This window comes from Euprymna scolopes, chromosome 37 (genome assembly GCF_053919585.1).
Source record: "Euprymna scolopes isolate OS-2025 chromosome 37, ASM5391958v1, whole genome shotgun sequence".
NCBI lineage: Eukaryota > Metazoa > Mollusca > Cephalopoda > Sepiida > Sepiolidae > Euprymna > Euprymna scolopes.
The window spans coordinates 13,648,243-13,669,408 of record NC_136518.1 but is presented as its reverse complement, the minus strand read 5'-3'; the positions used below and the strand labels follow the sequence as shown (position 1 = coordinate 13,669,408).

At 36.0% G+C, this 21,166-nt stretch overlaps 1 protein-coding gene and 42 non-coding genes across 43 annotated transcripts in view; 42 read left to right on the top strand and 1 right to left on the bottom strand.

The window, feature by feature from the left end:
* Positions 1 to 21,166, bottom strand: part of LOC145261094 (uncharacterized) — a 201,983-nt gene that overhangs the window by 84,169 nt on the left and 96,648 nt on the right. The window contains exon 2 of the mRNA XM_080119282.1: positions 21,024 to 21,161. Coding sequence (XP_079975408.1) covers positions 21,024 to 21,161 — 138 coding nt within the window. The remainder of the gene's footprint in view (positions 1 to 21,023; positions 21,162 to 21,166) is intronic.
* Positions 84 to 157, top strand: Trnat-cgu (transfer RNA threonine (anticodon CGU)). Its single transcript has one exon. It is a non-coding gene; the product is annotated as a tRNA-Thr (tRNA).
* Trnat-cgu (transfer RNA threonine (anticodon CGU)) lies at positions 305 to 378 on the top strand. The gene has a single exon. It is a non-coding gene; the product is annotated as a tRNA-Thr (tRNA).
* On the top strand, positions 526 to 599 carry Trnat-cgu (transfer RNA threonine (anticodon CGU)). The gene has a single exon. It is a non-coding gene; the product is annotated as a tRNA-Thr (tRNA).
* Positions 746 to 819, top strand: Trnat-cgu (transfer RNA threonine (anticodon CGU)). The gene has a single exon. It is a non-coding gene; the product is annotated as a tRNA-Thr (tRNA).
* Trnat-cgu (transfer RNA threonine (anticodon CGU)) lies at positions 967 to 1,040 on the top strand. The gene has a single exon. It is a non-coding gene; the product is annotated as a tRNA-Thr (tRNA).
* Positions 1,188 to 1,261, top strand: Trnat-cgu (transfer RNA threonine (anticodon CGU)). The gene has a single exon. It is a non-coding gene; the product is annotated as a tRNA-Thr (tRNA).
* On the top strand, positions 1,409 to 1,482 carry Trnat-cgu (transfer RNA threonine (anticodon CGU)). The gene has a single exon. It is a non-coding gene; the product is annotated as a tRNA-Thr (tRNA).
* Trnat-cgu (transfer RNA threonine (anticodon CGU)) lies at positions 1,630 to 1,703 on the top strand. The gene has a single exon. It is a non-coding gene; the product is annotated as a tRNA-Thr (tRNA).
* On the top strand, positions 1,851 to 1,924 carry Trnat-cgu (transfer RNA threonine (anticodon CGU)). The gene has a single exon. It is a non-coding gene; the product is annotated as a tRNA-Thr (tRNA).
* Trnat-cgu (transfer RNA threonine (anticodon CGU)) lies at positions 2,071 to 2,144 on the top strand. Its single transcript has one exon. It is a non-coding gene; the product is annotated as a tRNA-Thr (tRNA).
* Positions 2,292 to 2,365, top strand: Trnat-cgu (transfer RNA threonine (anticodon CGU)). Its single transcript has one exon. It is a non-coding gene; the product is annotated as a tRNA-Thr (tRNA).
* Trnat-cgu (transfer RNA threonine (anticodon CGU)) lies at positions 2,513 to 2,586 on the top strand. The gene has a single exon. It is a non-coding gene; the product is annotated as a tRNA-Thr (tRNA).
* Positions 2,734 to 2,807, top strand: Trnat-cgu (transfer RNA threonine (anticodon CGU)). Its single transcript has one exon. It is a non-coding gene; the product is annotated as a tRNA-Thr (tRNA).
* Positions 2,955 to 3,028, top strand: Trnat-cgu (transfer RNA threonine (anticodon CGU)). The gene has a single exon. It is a non-coding gene; the product is annotated as a tRNA-Thr (tRNA).
* Positions 3,176 to 3,249, top strand: Trnat-cgu (transfer RNA threonine (anticodon CGU)). Its single transcript has one exon. It is a non-coding gene; the product is annotated as a tRNA-Thr (tRNA).
* On the top strand, positions 3,396 to 3,469 carry Trnat-cgu (transfer RNA threonine (anticodon CGU)). The gene has a single exon. It is a non-coding gene; the product is annotated as a tRNA-Thr (tRNA).
* Trnat-cgu (transfer RNA threonine (anticodon CGU)) lies at positions 3,617 to 3,690 on the top strand. The gene has a single exon. It is a non-coding gene; the product is annotated as a tRNA-Thr (tRNA).
* Trnat-cgu (transfer RNA threonine (anticodon CGU)) lies at positions 3,838 to 3,911 on the top strand. The gene has a single exon. It is a non-coding gene; the product is annotated as a tRNA-Thr (tRNA).
* On the top strand, positions 4,059 to 4,132 carry Trnat-cgu (transfer RNA threonine (anticodon CGU)). The gene has a single exon. It is a non-coding gene; the product is annotated as a tRNA-Thr (tRNA).
* Trnat-cgu (transfer RNA threonine (anticodon CGU)) lies at positions 4,280 to 4,353 on the top strand. Its single transcript has one exon. It is a non-coding gene; the product is annotated as a tRNA-Thr (tRNA).
* Positions 4,500 to 4,573, top strand: Trnat-cgu (transfer RNA threonine (anticodon CGU)). Its single transcript has one exon. It is a non-coding gene; the product is annotated as a tRNA-Thr (tRNA).
* On the top strand, positions 4,721 to 4,794 carry Trnat-cgu (transfer RNA threonine (anticodon CGU)). Its single transcript has one exon. It is a non-coding gene; the product is annotated as a tRNA-Thr (tRNA).
* Positions 4,942 to 5,015, top strand: Trnat-cgu (transfer RNA threonine (anticodon CGU)). The gene has a single exon. It is a non-coding gene; the product is annotated as a tRNA-Thr (tRNA).
* Trnat-cgu (transfer RNA threonine (anticodon CGU)) lies at positions 5,163 to 5,236 on the top strand. The gene has a single exon. It is a non-coding gene; the product is annotated as a tRNA-Thr (tRNA).
* Trnat-cgu (transfer RNA threonine (anticodon CGU)) lies at positions 5,384 to 5,457 on the top strand. The gene has a single exon. It is a non-coding gene; the product is annotated as a tRNA-Thr (tRNA).
* Positions 5,605 to 5,678, top strand: Trnat-cgu (transfer RNA threonine (anticodon CGU)). Its single transcript has one exon. It is a non-coding gene; the product is annotated as a tRNA-Thr (tRNA).
* On the top strand, positions 5,825 to 5,898 carry Trnat-cgu (transfer RNA threonine (anticodon CGU)). The gene has a single exon. It is a non-coding gene; the product is annotated as a tRNA-Thr (tRNA).
* Positions 6,046 to 6,119, top strand: Trnat-cgu (transfer RNA threonine (anticodon CGU)). Its single transcript has one exon. It is a non-coding gene; the product is annotated as a tRNA-Thr (tRNA).
* Trnat-cgu (transfer RNA threonine (anticodon CGU)) lies at positions 6,267 to 6,340 on the top strand. The gene has a single exon. It is a non-coding gene; the product is annotated as a tRNA-Thr (tRNA).
* On the top strand, positions 6,488 to 6,561 carry Trnat-cgu (transfer RNA threonine (anticodon CGU)). The gene has a single exon. It is a non-coding gene; the product is annotated as a tRNA-Thr (tRNA).
* Positions 6,709 to 6,782, top strand: Trnat-cgu (transfer RNA threonine (anticodon CGU)). Its single transcript has one exon. It is a non-coding gene; the product is annotated as a tRNA-Thr (tRNA).
* Trnat-cgu (transfer RNA threonine (anticodon CGU)) lies at positions 6,930 to 7,003 on the top strand. The gene has a single exon. It is a non-coding gene; the product is annotated as a tRNA-Thr (tRNA).
* On the top strand, positions 7,151 to 7,224 carry Trnat-cgu (transfer RNA threonine (anticodon CGU)). The gene has a single exon. It is a non-coding gene; the product is annotated as a tRNA-Thr (tRNA).
* On the top strand, positions 7,371 to 7,444 carry Trnat-cgu (transfer RNA threonine (anticodon CGU)). The gene has a single exon. It is a non-coding gene; the product is annotated as a tRNA-Thr (tRNA).
* Trnat-cgu (transfer RNA threonine (anticodon CGU)) lies at positions 7,592 to 7,665 on the top strand. Its single transcript has one exon. It is a non-coding gene; the product is annotated as a tRNA-Thr (tRNA).
* On the top strand, positions 7,813 to 7,886 carry Trnat-cgu (transfer RNA threonine (anticodon CGU)). Its single transcript has one exon. It is a non-coding gene; the product is annotated as a tRNA-Thr (tRNA).
* On the top strand, positions 8,034 to 8,107 carry Trnat-cgu (transfer RNA threonine (anticodon CGU)). Its single transcript has one exon. It is a non-coding gene; the product is annotated as a tRNA-Thr (tRNA).
* Positions 8,255 to 8,328, top strand: Trnat-cgu (transfer RNA threonine (anticodon CGU)). The gene has a single exon. It is a non-coding gene; the product is annotated as a tRNA-Thr (tRNA).
* On the top strand, positions 13,812 to 13,885 carry Trnat-cgu (transfer RNA threonine (anticodon CGU)). The gene has a single exon. It is a non-coding gene; the product is annotated as a tRNA-Thr (tRNA).
* Positions 14,463 to 14,536, top strand: Trnat-cgu (transfer RNA threonine (anticodon CGU)). The gene has a single exon. It is a non-coding gene; the product is annotated as a tRNA-Thr (tRNA).
* Positions 15,124 to 15,197, top strand: Trnat-cgu (transfer RNA threonine (anticodon CGU)). The gene has a single exon. It is a non-coding gene; the product is annotated as a tRNA-Thr (tRNA).
* On the top strand, positions 16,145 to 16,219 carry Trnat-cgu (transfer RNA threonine (anticodon CGU)). The gene has a single exon. It is a non-coding gene; the product is annotated as a tRNA-Thr (tRNA).

The following is a 21,166-nucleotide window of genomic DNA, read 5'->3' as shown; positions in this document are numbered from 1 at the left end:
CAATATTTTGTACAATCTTTGTTTATACTGGGATTATATTTTGGCGAAAATGTCAATTTAGTAAAAACTGTTGGGGGGTCTCTGCCTCTATAGCTCAGTGGTTTAGAGCACTAGTCTCGTAAACCTGGGGTCGTGAGTTCGAATCTCACTGAAGGCATGATAACTCTACTACTCTCTTTTACTAATTTTCAACCAAAATTTTGCAACATTTGGAGTTTTACAATATTTTGTACAATCTTTGTTTATACTGGGATTATATTTTGGCAAAAATGTCAATTTAGTAAAAAGTGTTGGGAGCGTGTCTGCCTCTATAGCTCAGTGGTTTAGAGCACTGGTCTCGTAAAACAGGGGTCGTGAGTTCGAATCTCACTGGAGGCATGATAACTCTACTACTCTCTTTTACTAATTTTCAACTAAAATTTTGCAACATTTGGAGTTTTACAATATTTTGTACAATCTTTGTTTATACTGGGATTATATTTTGGCAAAAATGTCAATTTAGTAAAAAGTGTTGGGAGCGTGTCTGCCTCTATAGCTCAGTGGTTTAGAGCACTGGTCTCGTAAACCAGGGGTCGTGAGTTCGAATCTCACTGGAGACATGATAACTCTACTACTCTCTTTTACTAATTTTCAACCAAAATTTTGCAACATTTGGAGTTTTACAATATTTTGTACAATCTTTGTTTATACTGGGATTATATTTTGGCGAAAATGTCAATTTAGTAAAAACTGTTGGGGGGTCTCTGCCTCTATAGCTCAGTGGTTTAGAGCACTAGTCTCGTAAACCTGGGGTCGTGAGTTCGAATCTCACTGGAGGCATGATAACTCTACTACTCTCTTTTACTAATTTTCAACCAAAATTTTGCAACATTTGGAGTTTTACAATATTTTGTACAATCTTTGTTTATACTGGGATTATATTTTGGCAAAAATGTCAATTTAGTAAAAAGTGTTGGGAGCGTGTCTGCCTCTATAGCTCAGTGGTTTAGAGCACTGGTCTCGTAAAACAGGGGTCGTGAGTTCGAATCTCACTGGAGGCATGATAACTCTACTACTCTCTTTTACTAATTTTCAACCAAAATTTTGCAACATTTGGAGTTGTACAATATTTTGTACAATCGTTGTTTATACTGGGATTATATTTTGGCAAAAATGTCAATTTAGTAAAAAGTGTTGGGAGCGTGTCTGCCTCTATAGCTCAGTGGTGTAGAGCACTGGTCTCGTAAACCAGGGGTCGTGAGTTCGAATCTCACTGGAGGCATGAAATCTCTACTACTCTCTTTTACTAATTTTAAACCAAAATTTTGCAACATTTGGATTTTTACAATATTTTGTACAATCTTTGTTTATACTGGGATTATATTTTGTAAAAAATGTCAATTTAGTAAAAAGTGTTGGGAGCGTGTCTGCCTCTATAGCTCAGTGGTTTAGAGCACTGGCCTCGTAAACCAGGGGTCGTGAGTTCGAATCTCACTGGAGGCATGAAATCTCTACTACTCTCTTTTACTAATTTTCAACCAAAATTTTGCAACATTTGGAGTTTTACAATATTTTGTACAATCTTTGTTTATACTGGGATTATATTTTGGAAAAAATGTCAATTTAGTAAAAAGTATTGGGAGCGTGTCTGCCTCTATAGCTCAGTGGTTTAGAGCACTGGTCTCGTAAACCAGGGGTCGTGAGTTCGAATCTCACTGGAGGCATGATAACTCTACTACTCTCTTTTACTAATATTCAACTAAAATTTTGCAACATTTGGAGTTTTACAATATTTTGTACAATCTTTGTTTATACTGGGATTATATTTTGGCAAAAATGTCAATTTAGTAAAAAGTGTTGGGAGCGTGTCTGCCTCTATAGCTCAGTGGTTTAGAGCACTGGTCTCGTAAACCAGGGGTCGTGAGTTCGAATCTCACTGGAGGCATGATAACTCTACTACTCTCTTTTACTAATTTTCAACCAAAATTTTGCAACATTTGGAGTTTTACAATATTTTGTACAATGTTTGTTTATACTGGGATTATATTTTGGCGAAAATGTCAATTTAGTAAAAACTGTTGGGGGGTCTCTGCCTCTATAGCTCAGTGGTTTAGAGCACTAGTCTCGTAAACCTGGGGTCGTGAGTTCGAATCTCACTGGAGGCATGATAACTCTACTACTCTCTTTTACTAATTTTCAACCAAAATTTTGCAACATTTGGAGTTTTACAATATTTTGTACAATCTTAGTTTATACTGGGATTATATTTTGGCAAAAATGTCAATTTAGTAAAAAGTGTTGGGAGCGTGTCTGCCTCTATAGCTCAGTGGTTTAGAGCACTGGTCTCGTAAAACAGGGGTCGTGAGTTCGAATCTCACTGGAGGCATGATAACTCTACTACTCTCTTTTACTAATTTTCAACCAAAATTTTGCAACATTTGGAGTTGTACAATATTTTGTACAATCGTTGTTTATACTGGGATTATATTTTGGCAAAAATGTCAATTTAGTAAAAAGTGTTGGGAGCGTGTCTGCCTCTATAGCTCAGTGGTGTAGAGCACTGGTCTCGTAAACCAGGGGTCGTGAGTTCGAATCTCACTGGAGGCATGAAATCTCTACTACTCTCTTTTACTAATTTTCAACCAAAATTTTGCAACATTTGGATTTTTACAATATTTTGTACAATCTTTGTTTATACTGGGATTATATTTTGTAAAAAATGTCAATTTAGTAAAAAGTGTTGGGAGCGTGTCTGCCTCTATAGCTCAGTGGTTTAGAGCACTGGCCTCGTAAACCAGGGGTCGTGAGTTCGAATCTCACTGGAGGCATGATATCTCTACTACTCTCTTTTACTAATTTTCAACCAAAATTTTGCAACATTTGGAGTTTTACAATATTTTGTACAATCTTTGTTTATACTGGGATTATATTTTGGCAAAAATGTCAATTTAGTAAAAAGTATTGGGAGCGTGTCTGCCTCTATAGCTCAGTGGTTTAGAGCACTGGTCTCGTAAACCAGGGGTCGTGAGTTCGAATCTCACTGGAGGCATGATAACTCTACTACTCTCTTTTACTAATATTCAACTAAAATTTTGCAACATTTGGAGTTTTACAATATTTTGTACAATCTTTGTTTATACTGGGATTATATTTTGGCAAAAATGTCAATTTAGTAAAAAGTGTTGGGAGCGTGTCTGCCTCTATAGCTCAGTGGTTTAGAGCACTGGTCTCGTAAACCAGGGGTCGTGAGTTCGAATCTCACTGGAGGCATGATAACTCTACTACTCTCTTTTACTAATTTTCAACCAAAATTTTGCAACATTTGGAGTTTTACAATATTTTGTACAATCTTTGTTTATACTGGGATTATATTTTGGCGAAAATGTCAATTTAGTAAAAACTGTTGGGGGGTCTCTGCCTCTATAGCTCAGTGGTTTAGAGCACTAGTCTCGTAAACCTGGGGTCGTGAGTTCGAATCTCACTGGAGGCATGATAACTCTACTACTCTCTTTTACTAATTTTCAACCAAAATTTTGCAACATTTGGAGTTTTACAATATTTTGTACAATCTTAGTTTATACTGGGATTATATTTTGGCAAAAATGTCAATTTAGTAAAAAGTGTTGGGAGCGTGTCTGCCTCTATAGCTCAGTGGTTTAGAGCACTGGTCTCGTAAAACAGGGGTCGTGAGTTCGAATCTCACTGGAGGCATGATAACTCTACTACTCTCTTTTACTAATTTTCAACCAAAATTTTGCAACATTTGGAGTTGTACAATATTTTGTACAATCGTTGTTTATACTGGGATTATATTTTGGCCAAAGTGTCAATTTAGTAAAAAGTGTTGGGAGGGTGTCTGCCTCTATAGCTCAGTGGTTTAGAGAACTGGTCTCGTAAACCAGGGGTTGTGAGTGCGAATCTCACTGGAGGCATGATATCTCTACTACTCTCTTTTACTAATTTTCAACCAAAATTTTGCAACATTTGGAGTTTTACAATATTTTGTACAATCTTTGTTTATACTGGGATTATATTTTGGCAAAAATGTCAATTTAGTAAAAAGTGTTGGGAGCGTGTCTGCCTCTATAGCTCAGTGGTTTAGAGCACTGGTCTCGTAAACCAGGGGTCGTGAGTTCGAATCTTACTGGAGGCATGATAACTCTACTACTCTCTTTTACTAATTTTCAACTAAAATTTTGCAACATTTGGAGTTTTACAATATTTTGTACAATCTTTGTTTATACTGGGATTATATTTTGGCAAAAATGTCAATTTAGTAAAAAGTGTTGGGAGCGTGTCTGCCTCTATAGCTCAGTGGTTTAGAGCACTGGTCTCGTAAACCAGGGGTCGTGAGTTCGAATCTCACTGGAGGCATGATAACTCTACTACTCTCTTTTACTAATTTTCAACCAAAATTTTGCAACATTTGGAGTTTTACAATATTTTGTACAATCTTTGTTTATACTGGGATTATATTTTGGCGAAAATGTCAATTTAGTAAAAACTGTTGGGGGGTCTCTGCCTCTATAGCTCAGTGGTTTAGAGCACTAGTCTCGTAAACCTGGGGTCGTGAGTTCGAATCTCACTGGAGGCATGATAACTCTACTACTCTCTTTTACTAATTTTCAACCAAAATTTTGCAACATTTGGAGTTTTACAATATTTTGTACAATCTTAGTTTATACTGGGATTATATTTTGGCAAAAATGTCAATTTAGTAAAAAGTGTTGGGAGCGTGTCTTCCTCTATAGCTCAGTGGTTTAGAGCACTGGTCTCGTAAAACAGGGGTCGTGAGTTCGAATCTCACTGGAGGCATGGAAACTCTACTACTCTCTTTTACTAATTTTCAACCAAAATTTTGCAACATTTGGAGTTGTACAATATTTTGTACAATCGTTGTTTATACTGGGATTATATTTTGGCAAAAATGTCAATTTAGTAAAAAGTGTTGGGAGCGTGTCTGCCTCTATATCTCAGTGGTGTAGAGCACTGGTCTCGTAAACCAGGGGTCGTGAGTTCGAATCTCACTGGAGGCATGAAATCTCTACTACTCTCTTTTACTAATTTTCAACCAAAATTTTGCAACATTTGGATTTTTACAATATTTTGTACAATCTTTGTTTATACTGGGATTATATTTTGTAAAAAATGTCAATTTAGTAAAAAGTGTTGGGAGCGTGTCTGCCTCTATAGCTCAGTGGTTTAGAGCACTGGCCTCGTAAACCAGGGGTCGTGAGTTCGAATCTCACTGGAGGCATGAAATCTCTACTACTCTCTTTTACTAATTTTCAACCAAAATTTTGCAACATTTGGAGTTTTACAATATTTTGTACAATCTTTGTTTATACTGGGATTATATTTTGGCAAAAATGTCAATTTAGTAAAAAGTATTGGTAGCGTGTCTGCCTCTATAGCTCAGTGGTTTAGAGCACTGGTCGCGTAAACCAGGGGTCGTGAGTTCGAATCTCACTGGAGGCATGATAACTCTACTACTCTCTTTTACTAATATTCAACTAAAATTTTGCAACATTTTGAGTTTTACAATATTTTGTACAATCTTTGTTTATACTGGGATTATATTTTGGCAAAAATGTCAATTTAGTAAAAAGTGTTGGGAGCGTGTCTCCCTCTATAGCTCAGTGGTTTAGAGCACTGGTCTCGTAAACCAGGGGTCGTGAGTTCGAATCTCACTGGAGGCATGATAACTCTACTACTCTCTTTTACTAATTTTCAACCAAAATTTTGCAACATTTGGAGTTTTACAATATTTTGTACAATCTTTGTTTATACTGGGATTATATTTTGGCGAAAATGTCAATTTAGTAAAAACTGTTGGGGGGTCTCTGCCTCTATAGCTCAGTGGTTTAGAGCACTAGTCTCGTAAAACAGGGGTCGTGAGTTCGAATCTCACTGGAGGCATGATAACTCTACTACTCTCTTTTACTAATTTTCAACCAAAATTTTGCAACATTTGGAGTTTTACAATATTTTGTACAATCTTAGTTTATACTGGGATTATATTTTGGCAAAAATGTCAATTTAGTAAAAAGTGTTGGGAGCGTGTCTGCCTCTATAGCTCAGTGGTTTAGAGCACTGGTCTCGTAAAACAGGGGTCGTGAGTTCGAATCTCACTGGAGGCATGATAACTCTACTACTCTCTTTTACTAATTTTCAACCAAAATTTTGCAACATTTGGAGTTGTACAATATTTTGTACAATCGTTGTTTATACTGGGATTATATTTTGGCAAAAATGTCAATTTAGTAAAAAGTGTTGGGAGCGTGTCTGCCTCTATAGCTCAGTGGTGTAGAGCACTGGTCTCGTAAACCAGGGGTCGTGAGTTCGAATCTCACTGGAGGCACGAAATCTCTACTACTCTCTTTTACTAATTTTCAACCAAAATTTTGCAACATTTGGATTTTTACAATATTTTGTACAATCTTTGTTTATACTGGGATTATATTTTGTAAAAAATGTCAATTTAGTAAAAAGTGTTGGGAGCGTGTCTGCCTCTATAGCTCAGTGGTGTAGAGCACTGGTCTCGTAAACCAGGGGTCGTGAGTTCGAATCTCACTGGAGGCATGAAATCTCTACTACTCTCTTTTACTAATTTTCAACCAAAATTTTGCAACATTTGGATTTTTACAATATTTTGTACAATCTTTGTTTATACTGGGATTATATTTTGTAAAAAATGTCAATTTAGTAAAAAGTGTTGGGAGCGTGTCTGCCTCTATAGCTCAGTGGTTTAGAGCACTGGCCTCGTAAACCAGGGGTCGTGAGTTCGAATCTCACTGGAGGCATGAAATCTCTACTACTCTCTTTTACTAATTTTCAACCAAAATTTTGCAACATTTGGAGTTTTACAATATTTTGTACAATCTTTGTTTATACTGGGATTATATTTTGGCAAAAATGTCAATTTAGTAAAAAGTATTGGTAGCGTGTCTGCCTCTATAGCTCAGTGGTTTAGAGCACTGGTCGCGTAAACCAGGGGTCGTGAGTTCGAATCTCACTGGAGGCATGATAACTCTACTACTCTCTTTTACTAATATTCAACTAAAATTTTGCAACATTTGGAGTTTTACAATATTTTGTACAATCTTTGTTTATACTGGGATTATATTTTGGCAAAAATGTCAATTTAGTAAAAAGTGTTGGGAGCGTGTCTCCCTCTATAGCTCAGTGGTTTAGAGCACTGGTCTCGTAAACCAGGGGTCGTGAGTTCGAATCTCACTGGAGGCATGATAACTCTACTACTCTCTTTTACTAATTTTCAACCAAAATTTTGCAACATTTGGAGTTTTACAATATTTTGTACAATCTTTGTTTATACTGGGATTATATTTTGGCGAAAATGTCAATTTAGTAAAAACTGTTGGGGGGTCTCTGCCTCTATAGCTCAGTGGTTTAGAGCACTAGTCTCGTAAAACAGGGGTCGTGAGTTCGAATCTCACTGGAGGCATGATAACTCTACTACTCTCTTTTACTAATTTTCAACCAAAATTTTGCAACATTTGGAGTTTTACAATATTTTGTACAATCTTAGTTTATACTGGGATTATATTTTGGCAAAAATGTCAATTTAGTAAAAAGTGTTGGGAGCGTGTCTGCCTCTATAGCTCAGTGGTTTAGAGCACTGGTCTCGTAAAACAGGGGTCGTGAGTTCGAATCTCACTGGAGGCATGATAACTCTACTACTCTCTTTTACTAATTTTCAACCAAAATTTTGCAACATTTGGAGTTGTACAATATTTTGTACAATCGTTGTTTATACTGGGATTATATTTTTGCCAAAGTGTCAATTTAGTAAAAAGTGTTGGGAGGGTGTCTGCCTCTATAGCTCAGTGGTTTAGAGAACTGGTCTCGTAAACCAGGGGTTGTGAGTGCGAATCTCACTGGAGGCATGATATCTCTACTACTCTCTTTTACTAATTTTCAACCAAAATTTTGCAACATTTGGATTTTTACAATATTTTGTACAATCTTTGTTTAAACTGGGATTATATTTTGGCCAAAGTGTCAATTTAGTAAAAAGTGTTGGGAGGGTGTCTGCCTCTATAGCTCAGTGGTTTAGAGCACTGGTCTCGTAAACCAGGGGTCGTGAGTTCGAATCTCACTGGAGGCATGATATCTGTACTACTCTCTTTTACTAATTTTCAACCAAAATTTTGCAACATTTGGATTTTTACAATATTTTGTACAATCTTTGTTTATACTTGGATTATATTTTGGCAAAAATGTCAATTTAGTAAAAAGTGTTGGGAGGGTGTCTGCCTCTATAGCTCAGTGGTTTAGAGCACTGGTCTCGTAAACCAGGGGTCGTGAGTTCGAATCTCGCTGGAGGCATGATATCTCTACTGCTCTCTTTTACTAATTTTCAACCAAAATTTTGCAACATTTGGATTTTTACAATATTTTGTACAATCTTTATTCATACTGGGATTATATTTTGGATAAAATGTTAAATTAGTAAAAAGTGTTGGGAGCGTGTCTGCCTCTATAGCTCAGTGGTTTAGAGCACTGGTCCTGTAAACCAGGGGTCGTGAGTTCGAATCTCACTGGAAAAATGATATATCTACTACTCTCTTTTACTAATTTCCAACCAAAATTTTGCTACATTTGGATTTTAACGATATTGTGTAAGAATCTTTGTTTATACTGGGATTATATTTTGGCAAAAATGTCAAAAATGTAAAAAATGCTACGTGCGTTTCTGCCTCTATAGCTCAGTGGTTTAGAGCACTGATCTCGTAAACCAGGGGTCGTGAGTTCGACTCTGACTTTTGAACTGATATCTCTATGACTCCGTTTTACTAATTTCCAACCATAATTTTGCAACATTTTGATGTTAACGATATTTTGGTAACAATCATTGATTATACTGGTATTCTATTTTAGCAAAAATGTTTTAATCTGATTGGAGGCATGATATCTCTTTTACTAATTTACATAGAAAACTTTGCTACATGTGGACTTTAACGATATTTTGTAACAATCTTTGTTTATACTGAGATAATATTTTTGCAAAAATGTCAACTTATTAAAGAATTATGTGAGCGTATCTTCCTCTGTAGCTCAGTGGTTTAGAGCACTGGTCTCGTAAACCAGGGGTCTTAGTTCGAATCTCACTGGAAGCATGATATCTCTACCACTCTCTTTTACTAATTTTCAACCAAAATTTTGCAACATTTGGATTTTTACAATATTTTGTACAATCTTTGTTTACACTGGGATTATATGTCGGCGAAAATGTCAATTTAGTAAAAAATGTTGGGAGCGTGTCTGCCTATATCGCTCAGTTGTATAGAGCACTCGTCTCATAAACCAGGGGTCGTGAGGTCGAATCTCACTGGAGGCATGATATCTCTACCACTACATTTTGATTCACCGATATTTTGTAACAATCTTTGGTTATACTGGTAATATATTTTAGCAAAAATGTCAATTTACTAAAAAAAGTTGCCAGCGTGTCTGCTTCAAAAGCACAGTGGTTTAGACCCCTGGTCTCGTAAACCAGGGCTTGTGTGTTTTAATTCGGTTGTGAGGCATGATATCCCTATGACTGCGTTTTACTAATTTCCAACCGAAATTTTGCTACATTTGGATTGTAACGATGTTTTGTGTAATGAAAATAAAGACCTTTTAAGATATTAGAAAAGTTTTATTCAACATTAAACTCAGCAGGTACAACCATATGGTCGGTAACTAATGACTAAGCTGGGAAAAGGCGCCAATTTTTTTTCTATTTGTAAACATCTGGTGCGCATGCGCACTAGCGCTCTAAACTCACAACACTCTCCGCCACATCTTATTTATATTTCGGCTTTCAGGTGATCTTCCTTCCCCTTTTTGTAGCTTCTGGAAGAAATTTCAAAACGCCCTTCTTCGAGTCAGACTGTTGCTGCTGCTCTTCTATTTCTAAACACTTTGTTTTGTCGACTGAAGAGAAAGACTCTCCATTTGGTGAGGTATTATTCTTTGGGGTCTCCTGTTGATCAATCAACTCTGGTTCGCGGATGTTTGATCGAGTAGTAGAATATGGTGATGTACCATGATCAGGGGAGACAGGAGATTCCAAGTTTGTAGAGGAGGGGTCAGTGACAGGAGTGGGGGCTAGGTCTTCAGTTGAGACTGTTGACTGACGGCCGGCAGGGAAACGAATTCTGGCAAAGTTGGGAGTTGCAGATATTATATCTACTGGTTCCACTAGGGGATCTGACTTGTGTTTGCGGACAAACTTCCTAAGGAGGGTCGGTCCTCCTTGCAGCCACTCGGGTAAGTTATATCCGGTGCCCGACCTTCTGGAAAAGTTAAACATTCTCTCGTGTGGGGTTGAGTTAGTTGCTGTGCAAAGTAGCGATCGAATAGAGTACAAAGCTATGTCGAGTACTTCATGCCAGTGACGTTCGTCCAATTGCCTGTTTTTGAGTTCAAGTTTGATCGTTTTCCAGATTGTGCCATTTACTCTCTCTCTCTCATTGTCCATTGCCGATTGGATGGTATGGAGTTGAGTGGGTTATCACAACTCCATGTTGCCAGAGAAACTCTTTTAGTTCACATGAAATAAACTGACTTCCTCGATCACTATGGATGGAATCTGGGCAGCCAAAAAAGGTAAATAAATTCTGGAGACAATTTATAACAGTTTTTGTTGATATGTCCTGACATGGATAGACAAAAGGATAGCGTGAATATTCATCTACAATCACGAGTTGGTATTTGAGATTATTCGTAGATGGTTTCGGTCCCATGAAATCTATTGAAAGACGTTCAAAGGGGGATCGGGAATGGATTAATCGACCTGATGGAGGTTTGAAGAACCTTGGTTTTAGTTCAGCACATATTTGACATTCAGCGCAGGTGCGCTTAGCATCTTCCATGGAGAATAGTAGATTCTTCTGCCTCACAAAGTGATAGAGTCTCGTTACTCCAGGATGACAAAGTGCTGCGTGCAGGTCCTTTAGTGATAATGAGCGCGAAGCAGAGCATAATCGAGAAAGGGTATCTGTAGAGTTATTAAGAGAACCTGGTCTATATACTATCTCATAAGAATAGTTTGAAAGTTCAAGTCTTCACCGAAGCAGCTTATCGTTTTTAATACGATTTGGTGTCTGCGTGTTGAACATAAATGATGCAGCCTGTTGGTCAGTAATAATGGTAAAGTGTCGACCGAGTAAGAGGTCACACCATTTACGCGCAGATTCTATAATGGCTGCCGATTCACGTTCCACTGCTGAATGTCGACGCTCTGACTGCGTTAGGGTTCTGGAAAAATAGGCTGGAAAAATATTCTGGAAAAGGCAGGCTGCTAATGCTGTCGCAGATGCATCAGTTTCTATCGTAAAAGGAACTTCATCCTCAATGACTGCAACCGAAGCCTTGCAAATTTCATCTTTCATGGCTTGAAATTGATTTTTGAGTTTCTCAGTGATAGGAAAGGACGTAATGTTTAATAAAGGTGAAATCCGATATGAGAAATTCTCTATCCATGGTGAATATTATGAGAAGAGACCTAGAGCCCGCCTGAGTGACTTACTGCAGTTCGGAATCGGTAATTCTTTTAATGGTGTAAGTCTGTCTGGATCAGGACTGATTGTTCCATTTTCCAATAAGTGCCCTAGAAACTTTAGTTTGGTTATACCATATTCACATTTTACAGGGTTTAGTTGCAAGTTAAGACGGTTGATAACCTTTCTAAAAGCTTCCATATTTTCGTTTAATTCTTTATTAGTTTTTCCTCCGATGACAATGTCATCAATGTAGGCAAATGTACCTTGGAGTTCATGTTCTGGAATCAGATTATGCATAATACGTTGAAACACAGCTACTGAGTTCGTTAGCCCAAAAGGTAACCTAGAAAACTCGTATAGTCCTCCGTCAGCTTCAAATGCTGTGTAAATTCTCTCGTCTCTACGTATAGGGCATTGATAATATGCAGACTTCAGGTCCAGCTTATTGAAAATTTTGTACTGTGATAGTTGGCGTATGATATCCGAAATTTTGGGAAGCGGAAAAGCATCCAAAAGTGTAAACCGATTTATAGTCGCAGAATAGTCAACGACCATGCGACGCTTATGTCTTTCATTTCTAGTTACTAGTACTTGGGCTCTCCATGGGGAATTCGATTTGATTATGATACCTTCTTTTAATAATTTTTGTATCTCATTCCGGATAAATTCGCAGTCCGATGCTGCGTAGTTTCTGCTTTTTGTTGCGATGGGTTTACAATTCTTTGCTGAATTAACAAAAAGAGACGGTGGCTCGATTTTCATCTGAGTGACGTTACAAATCTGTAAAGATGGTATCTTTCCGTTATAACGGAATTCCACCCGGTTATGCAATTGCATGAACTCTTGTCCTAGTATAATTGGAGCACACAAGTTGGGAAGGATAGATAGACGCATATTAGTGTAAATTTGTCCATTAACAGCGATGGACGCAACACAGTGTCCTAAGGTTTTGCTCGTGAGATTCGAGGAAGCCATGCTTACCGTATCATTAGAAGGTAATATACTAAGGCCGAGTGATCTCACGATGTTCATTCGTATAAAGTTATGAGTGCTTCCACTGTCTACCATAGCTTTCAAACAGGTACTATTAATTGTTGCATTTACTACAGAATATTGTGTGCATGGAGTGCATTGGGATGACGCAGTGAGGGCAATATATGCAGAACTAGTCCTGGTATTATAAGTTGTTTTTTTTATTTTAGATCGGCAGACTTTAGAGAAGTGGCCCCTCTTTCCGCATTTAAGGCAGTCAGCATTCCGAGCTGGGCAAATATTTCGAGAATGATTTTCTCGTCCACAGAATTGGCATCTGGCGAAGTGAGTCGCCTGATTATTTCTGGAAACAGCAGCACATTCATTAGTTAGTTCCAAACTAGAGTTATTTTCAGATTCATCTGCATGAATAGATGCCTTTGCTACAATTGATGTGTCATAAGCTGCTGCATTATGTTGGACCATTTCTAGACTTCGTGCAGTTGCTACGGCATGATCTAGGTTAATTTCAAAACTTTCAAGTAATCTCTGCCTAATAGTTGAGGAAGTGAGACCTGTGATAAATGCGTCCCGTATCGCTAGCTCCGCATGTTGAGAGGCAGTAACATCTTCAAATTTACAATCCTTAGAAAGATTCTTTAGTTTTAGGAGAAACTGATCAATAGATTCACCTTGATTTTGTTTCCTAGTGGCGAGAAGGTGACGAGCAAACACAGAATTTACCGGTTTTACATAGGTTGCTTGAAGGATGCTAATAGCCCTCTCGAATGTTGAACAGTGAGATATAAGAGAATATACCTTCGGTGAGATGAAATTAATCAGAATACTTAACTTATTCGGAGGATTTTGAGGATGAGCGACTGTGAGAGAGTCGATGCAGTTGATGAAGGTACGATACCAATGATTCCATTCGTCAGCGATTGTATCTGATGATCCTTCGAACTTACCAGGTCTCAGTATAGCATCCATTGTTGCTGTTAATTTTTCATTTTATGTTGAATAAATTGTAATGAAAAATAAAGACCTTTTAAGATATTAGAAAGGTTTTATTCAACATAAAATTCAGCAGGTACAAAAACATGGTCGGTAACGAACGACTAAGCTGAAAAAAGGCGCCAATTTCGTTCTATTTGGAAACATCTGGTGCGCATGCGCACTAGCGCTCTAAACTCACAGCATGATATCCCTATGACTACGTTTTACTAATTTCCAACCAAAAGTTTGCTACATTTGGATTGTAACGATGTTTTGTAACAATCTTTGTTGATACTGGGATTATATTTTAGCAAAAAGTTCAATTTAGTAAAAATCGTTGCCAGCGTGTCTGCCACTATAGCTCAGTGGTTTAGAGCACTGGTCTCGTAAACCAGGGGTCGTGAGTTCGAATCTCACTGGAGGCATGATATCCCTATTACTCTCTTTTACTAATTTCCAACCAAAACTTTGCAACATTTGGATTTTAACGATATTTTGTAACAATCTTTGTTTATACTGGGATTATATTTTTGCAAAAATGTCAATTTAGTAAAAAATATTGGGAGCGTGTCTACCTCTATAGCTTAGTGGTTTAGAGCAGTAGTCTTGTAAAGCAGGGGTAGTGAGTTCGAATCTCACTGGAGGCATGATATCTCTACTACTCTCTTTTACTAATTTCCAACCAAAATTTTTTCAACATTTGGATTTTTACAATATTTTTTACAATCTTTGTTTATACTGGGATTATATTTTGCTAAAAATGTCAATTAAGTAAAAAATTATGTGAGCGTGTCTACCTCAATAGCTCAGGAGTGTAGAGAAATGGTCTCGAGTCCGAATCTCACTGGAAGCATTATATCGCGATGACTCCGTTTTACTAATTTCCAACCAAAAATTTTGCTACATTTTGATTGTAACGATGTTTGTAACAATCTTTGTTTATACTTGGATTATACTTTTAGCAAACAGGTCAATTTAGTAACCAATGATGGCAGCGTATCTGTGTCTATAGCTCAGTGGTTTAGAGCACTGGTTTCGTAAACCAGGGGTCGTGAGTTCGAATCTCACTGGAGACATGATATCTCTACTAATCTATTTTACTAATTTCCCACAAAAATTTCGCTACATTTGGATATTAACGATATTTTGTAACAATCTTTGTTTATACTGGGATTATATTTTGGAAAAAATGTCAATTTAGTAAAAACCTGTATGAGCGTTTCTGCCACGATAGCTCAGTGGTTTACAGCACTGGTCTCGTAAACCAGGGGTCGTGAGTTCGAATATCGCTGAAGACATGAAATCCCTATGACTCCGTTTGACTTATTTCCAACCAAAAGTTTGCTACATTTGGATTGTAACGATGTTTTGTAACAATCTTTGTTGATACTGGGATTATATTTTAGCAAAAATGTCAATTTAGTAAAAAACGATATGAGCGAGTCTGCCACTACAGCTCTGTTGTTTAGAGTACTGGTCTCGTAAACCAGGGTCCTGAGTCCGAATCTCACTGGAGGCATGATATCTCTATACATATTACTAATTTCTAACTAAAATTTTGCTAAGTTTGGATTTTAACGATTTTTTGTAACAATCTTTGTTTATACTGGAATTATAAGTTGGTATAAATGTCTATTTAGTAAAAAATGAGGGGAGCATGTCTGCTTCTATAGCTCAATGGGTAAGAGCACGGGTCTCGTAAACCCGGAGTCGTGAGTTCGAATCTCATTGGAGGCATGATCACTCTATTACTCTCTTTTACTAATTTCCAACCAAAATTTTTCTACATTTGGATTTTAACGATATTTTTTTTACCAATCTTTGTTCATACTCGGATTATATTTTGGAAAAAAAATCAATTTAGTAAAAGATAATGAGAACATGTCTGCCTCTATAGCTCAGTGGTTTAGATCACTGTTCTCGTACATTTGGATTTTAACGATATTTTTTTACCAATCTTTGTTTATACATGGATTATATTCTTGAAAAAAAAAAATCAATTTATTTAAAAATGATTGGGGCGTGTCTGCCTCTATAGCTCAGTGTTTTAGAGTACAGGTCACGGAAAGCAGTGGTCGTGCGTTCTAATCCCGCTGGCGGCATGCTACCTCTACGCCTCTCATTCACTAATTACCCTCAAAATTATGCTACATTTAGCTTTGAACGGTGTTTTTTTTAACAATCTTTGTCATACTCGGATTATGTTTTTTCAAAAAATAATCAATTTAGTAAAAATTCTGTGCAGCACTTCAGCCTATATAGCTCATTCGGTTAGAGCACTGGACTCGAAAACCTGGGGTCGTGAGTTCCATTCTCACTGGAGGCCTGATATCTCTACTACTGTGTTTTACTAATTTCCAACAAAAATTTGGATTTTAAGGACGTTTTGTAAGAATCTTCGTTTATAATCGGATTATATTTTTGAAAAAAAAATACCTTTTGTAAAAAATGCTGTGAGGATGTATCCCTCTAACGCTCAGTGGTTTGGAGCACTGGTCTCGTAAACCAGAGGCCGTGAGTTCGAATATCACTGGAGGCATGAGATATCTATGACTCTCTTTTACTAATTTCCAACCAAAATGTGGCTAAAATTGGATTTTAACGATATTTTGTAACAATCTTTGTTTATACTCGGATTATATTTTGGCAAAAAGATGAATTTAGTAAAAAAAGAGGAGCGTCTCGGCCTTCATGCCTCAGTGGTTTAGAGCACTGGTCTCGTAAACCAGGGGTCGTGAGTTCGAATCTCACTGGAGCCATGATATCTCTACCACTCTCTTTTACGAAATTCCAACCAAAATTTGGCTACATTTGGATTTTAACGATATTTTGTAACAATTTTCGTTTATACTCGGATTATATTTTGGCAAAAAGTTTCAATTTAGTAAAAAATCCTGGAAGCGTGTCTTCCTCTATAGCCAGGCGGTATAGAGCACTGGTCTCGTAAACCAGGGGTCGTGAGTTCGAATCTCACTGGAGGCATGATATCTCTATGCAACTCTTTTACTAATTTGCCACCAAAAATTTGAAACATTTGGATTTTAACGATATTTTTTAACAATTTTCGTGTATACTCGGATTATATTTTGACAAAACGGTCAATTTAGTAAAAAATGATGGGGGCATGACTTATTCTGTTGCTTAGAACACTGGTTTAGTATGCGGCAATTTGTTTTTATTTTTGCGGTCGCGCGGGAAGTCGCTGCTATTTTTATTGAAACAAAAGTAATGTTGCTTATTTTTTTGGGAGGAAGAGTCTAGATCATAGCCTAATTTTTTCGTTCTTTTCTGGGGGAGTGGTAGATGCTGAATATTCTTTGTATAGCAACTCTCTCCGACCCTAATTTCATGTCCACCCGGGTAACGCTGGGTATCTATGCTATATATATATATATATATATATATATATATATATATATATATATATATATATATATATATATATATATATATATATATATCAGGGGAAGAAAGAAAATGACGATATAAAACTATATAGTAGGATATATGGATTTATTCATTTATTTAATAAGGTTATACATCAATTAAAGGTGTAGGGTAAGTTAGAACTCTTTATACCATGGTATTTCCAAGCACAATGCTTCTCATCAGAAGAGGAGAGAAGATACTAGGTAGTATATAGTTTTATATCGTCATTTTCTTGTTCACTGACTGCCATATAAACTCCAAAATAAAGAATTGATATATTCTATTCCTTTAACTTCATATATATATATATATATATATATATATATATATATATATATATATATATATATATATATATATATATATATATATATGAATATATAAGAGCAAACAGTTAATAAAACATGTTAGAACACACTTTGAAAAAGAGTTAAAAACATAATTAATTTGAAAAGGAAACACTTGATAAGTGGATAATCCTTAATCCGCGGAGTTTCGAATAAATACTTTCCTTCTCATCAGAGGGTAGGAATTAGCAAAAGACGTGATCGGATTTTGCACACAAAAGTATTTGATGAAACTACAAGTAATTTAAAGATCTTACTTGATAACAAAAAGTGAAGCAGAGGGAATATGGCGAAGAAAAGCGTGATTACACGTGAATGGGTACTCTGGTGAAAGGTAAATTATTAAATTTATTTTATTTTATGTATATATATATATATATTTATTTATACATATATATATGTATATATGATTACTTACTAGTGTTTCATCCTTTCGGGAATCATTAGTGCAGGGTGTCACGATTGACACAAATCTATAGAATCGAACCCGGCAACAGAAGCCATTCCTGGCTTCATTAGCAATGACCTAATCCATTCGCCTACCGTTAATCGCTAGAAATGCTGTTGTGGAGGCGATTAATGAGAATCAGAATCGGTTATTGGAAATCTTGGGGGGTGGGTATTCTCCCATACCAAAAACGATTCTTTTTATTGTTTCGTTTGTTTCTTCGTTTAAACTGTAATTATAATTGTTAATACTAATGCTAAACTGATAATTTTTTTTAACTAAGTCGTCATCCTGTTTATTTGATTAATGGTGGCTTGTTTGTTCACAATTAGATTAATACGTACAAAAGGTACACCGCTCCACAAATCAATTTTCAATTGCCAACGTTCATTTTGAAAAGTGTCGACCGAAAGTCTTCTCAATAAAGTTTTTTTACCCTCCTTTTTGTCATATTAATGTTTTTTAAACGTTTAATTAAAACTAAGAAGAGAAAAAGATATTTTAGAATATTTTCTTTTAGTTGTCAAAATTTATCTTCTTTAATAACACATGGTTAAAAAAAAACCTAAACAATTGATAATGACACTGCGTCCAGTATTATTTTAATGTTTCATAAAATTATGTACTTATGAAAATCTTTATATATATATATATATATATATATATATATATATATATATATATATATATATATATATATATATAATGTCAGCCCCTTTAAGAAACTTGTTTCTGATCGTTGAGCACTTTCATTTTTATAAAGTCGGTCAGCTTAGCTCATACGCGCAGATCGTCATTTAATGACTAGATTACTCTGATTGACGTTAAAAGCATTTAATAAGAATAAATGTTTAATTTCAACAACCTCTTTCGCAGTTGACGGTAGCCGAATGGTTCAGGTCCTTGCTAATGAAGCCAGACATAACTTTTGTTGCCGGGGTTGGAATCTCTCGACTGGCGTTAATCGTTAATAATAATAATAATAATAATAATAATAATAATATATATATATATATATGTGTGTGTGTGTGTGTGTGTGTGTGTGAGTGAGTGAGTGAGTTAGTGAGTGAGTGAGTGAGTGAGAGAGAGAGAGAGAGAGAGAGAGAGAGAGAGAGAGAGAGAGAGAGAGAGAGAGAGAGAGAGAGAGAGAGAGAGAGAGAGAGTTTTAATATAATCTACAAGAAAAATGCGGCTTTTATTCCAAATCTCTTCCGGTCACCATAGTATGGTCAATCATGTCACATAAAATATTTAGAACAAAATGGATTTCGCTATCCTTTCCTAATAACATATTTTTACTTTAATAATGCTTATTTATAAAATATAAAAATAACGTTACAGAAATTTTAATCGTAAAAATTTTATAATTAATGCATTTGCTTTAAAAATTGAATTCTCTGCATTGTACAATAATCTATTCGTAATTCGAGATGACACGTAGTTTATTTGGTTTGCTTTGTTTAGTTCAAAAACTACCAGTATCAAAATTTTAATTTGCTGGAGGACAACATATCGAAAATTTTAATTAGCAGCAGGACAACATATCGAAATTTTTAATTTGCTGCAGGACAGCATATCGAAAATTTTAAGTTGCTGCAGGACACCATATCGAAAATTTTAATTTGCTGCAGGACAACATATCGAAATTTTTAATTTGCTGGAGGACAATATATCGAAAATTTTAATTTGCTGCAGGACAACATATAGAAATTTTTAATTTGCTGCAGGACAGCATATCGAAAATTTTAATTTGCTTCAGGACAGCATATCGAAAAAATTAATTTGCTGCAGGACAGCGTATCGAAAATTTTAATTTACTGCATAAACTTTCCCTTTTCCGTTACAAAAAATAACAAAGTCTCCCCAGATTAATTCTGCGCCTTCTGAATGGATGATCTCTGGCCATTCCGTTATTTCACAAAAACGGCATTAGAATGCTAAACGAACGCTATTTTAGTATTCAAACCTGACGTCGCAATGGTACCTACTTTTGCCCCATGAGTAAATTGCTCACTCGTTCGATTTGTACCTTTGTTTCGTAATTAATTATACTTTTTACAAACATAGTTACGATTTTTTTTATTCATTTATATATACTTTATCTAAACCTGCGCAAAACAAAAAACCCTACTGCTCACATTCACAAAGTATACACCCCAATTTTCCTCAGAATGTAGATCGCACACAAATCTATATATATATAAAAGCGAAAATGTGTGTATGTTTGTATGTATGTATGTGTGTTTGTGTGTCTGCTAAAAACTTTCGACAGACAGAACAAAAATTCACAAACTCGGTATCATATTGAAGCGCCATCCTTCGTTCGAAAAATATCGAAAAATTGGCCAAAATCGTTCATTTTTTTCACCCAGAAATCGACATTTTTCGATAGGAGGGGGCCAACAAAACGGTCTTCTCGTGACGACGACCGGTTCTACGCATGCGTCAGATGACGTCATGACCCGATTTACTTTAAATAGTTGAAAAACTGATTAAATTTCATGTATGTCGCGTTAGTTCAGTTGGTTAATGCGTTGATTCATTATGTAAAAGTTTTGTGCTCGAATCGTAGGGTGAGACGTCTTTTTTTTTTTTCGATTGTTAAATTTAAATATTGAACCAGTGTTATTTAAGCCATTTTTCACGTAACGATCGTTTTTCTGTTTTTTTTTTACTTCGCTTATCCACCCCCGACCACACACCCCAAAACACCCGGTTTTCATCGTTCGTTTGCCTTACGTTAGTTATTTTTGTGTTTTTTTTTTCGATGTTTTGATTACCCCCGCCCGCTTAAGTTTTAACGTTGTTTTCTTTTTTACTTCGCTTATAACAAACAAACTTGGTCATTGACGTCGTCGTCGTCGTCGTAACGCTCGACGACTTCCGGGCGCGCACCTGTCAATTTGGTTCTTACTTAAATAAATTCAAACATCTTTCAGTAACTCATTCAGGATGGCTGATTTTATTTTCAAACTTCGCCTCAGGGCTTCGGGTTCGATCCTACCTCCCCTCCGGTTTCTTTTTTATTTAACACCACACACACCTACAAACACCCGGGCAACGCCGGGTACCCCCGCTAGTATCTTATAAAAACCCAATGTAATCTTGACACCCGTTTTAATATTAATTCTATTTTGGTCTGATGAAGTGTTATCCCTTAATTGGGACTCAAGTGAAACATGTATGCACATATGTTTGCAAATTTGTATGTTTGTATAATAAACAAACTATATATATATATATATATATATATATATATATATATATATATATATATATATATATATATATACGGATAGCGTTAAACAGAAAAAAAGCAATTAATGATTAGTTACCAACCTTTTTGACTTCATCCAAAAATTGCTTTGACCATTTTAGAGAACTGCCTTTTGCTTCAATCCACTTTATAAATTCATGGCCATTTAAGGGTGGAGGCGTTTCGGCGTCATCATCATCGTCGAAATTGTTGAAGTTTACCTTAT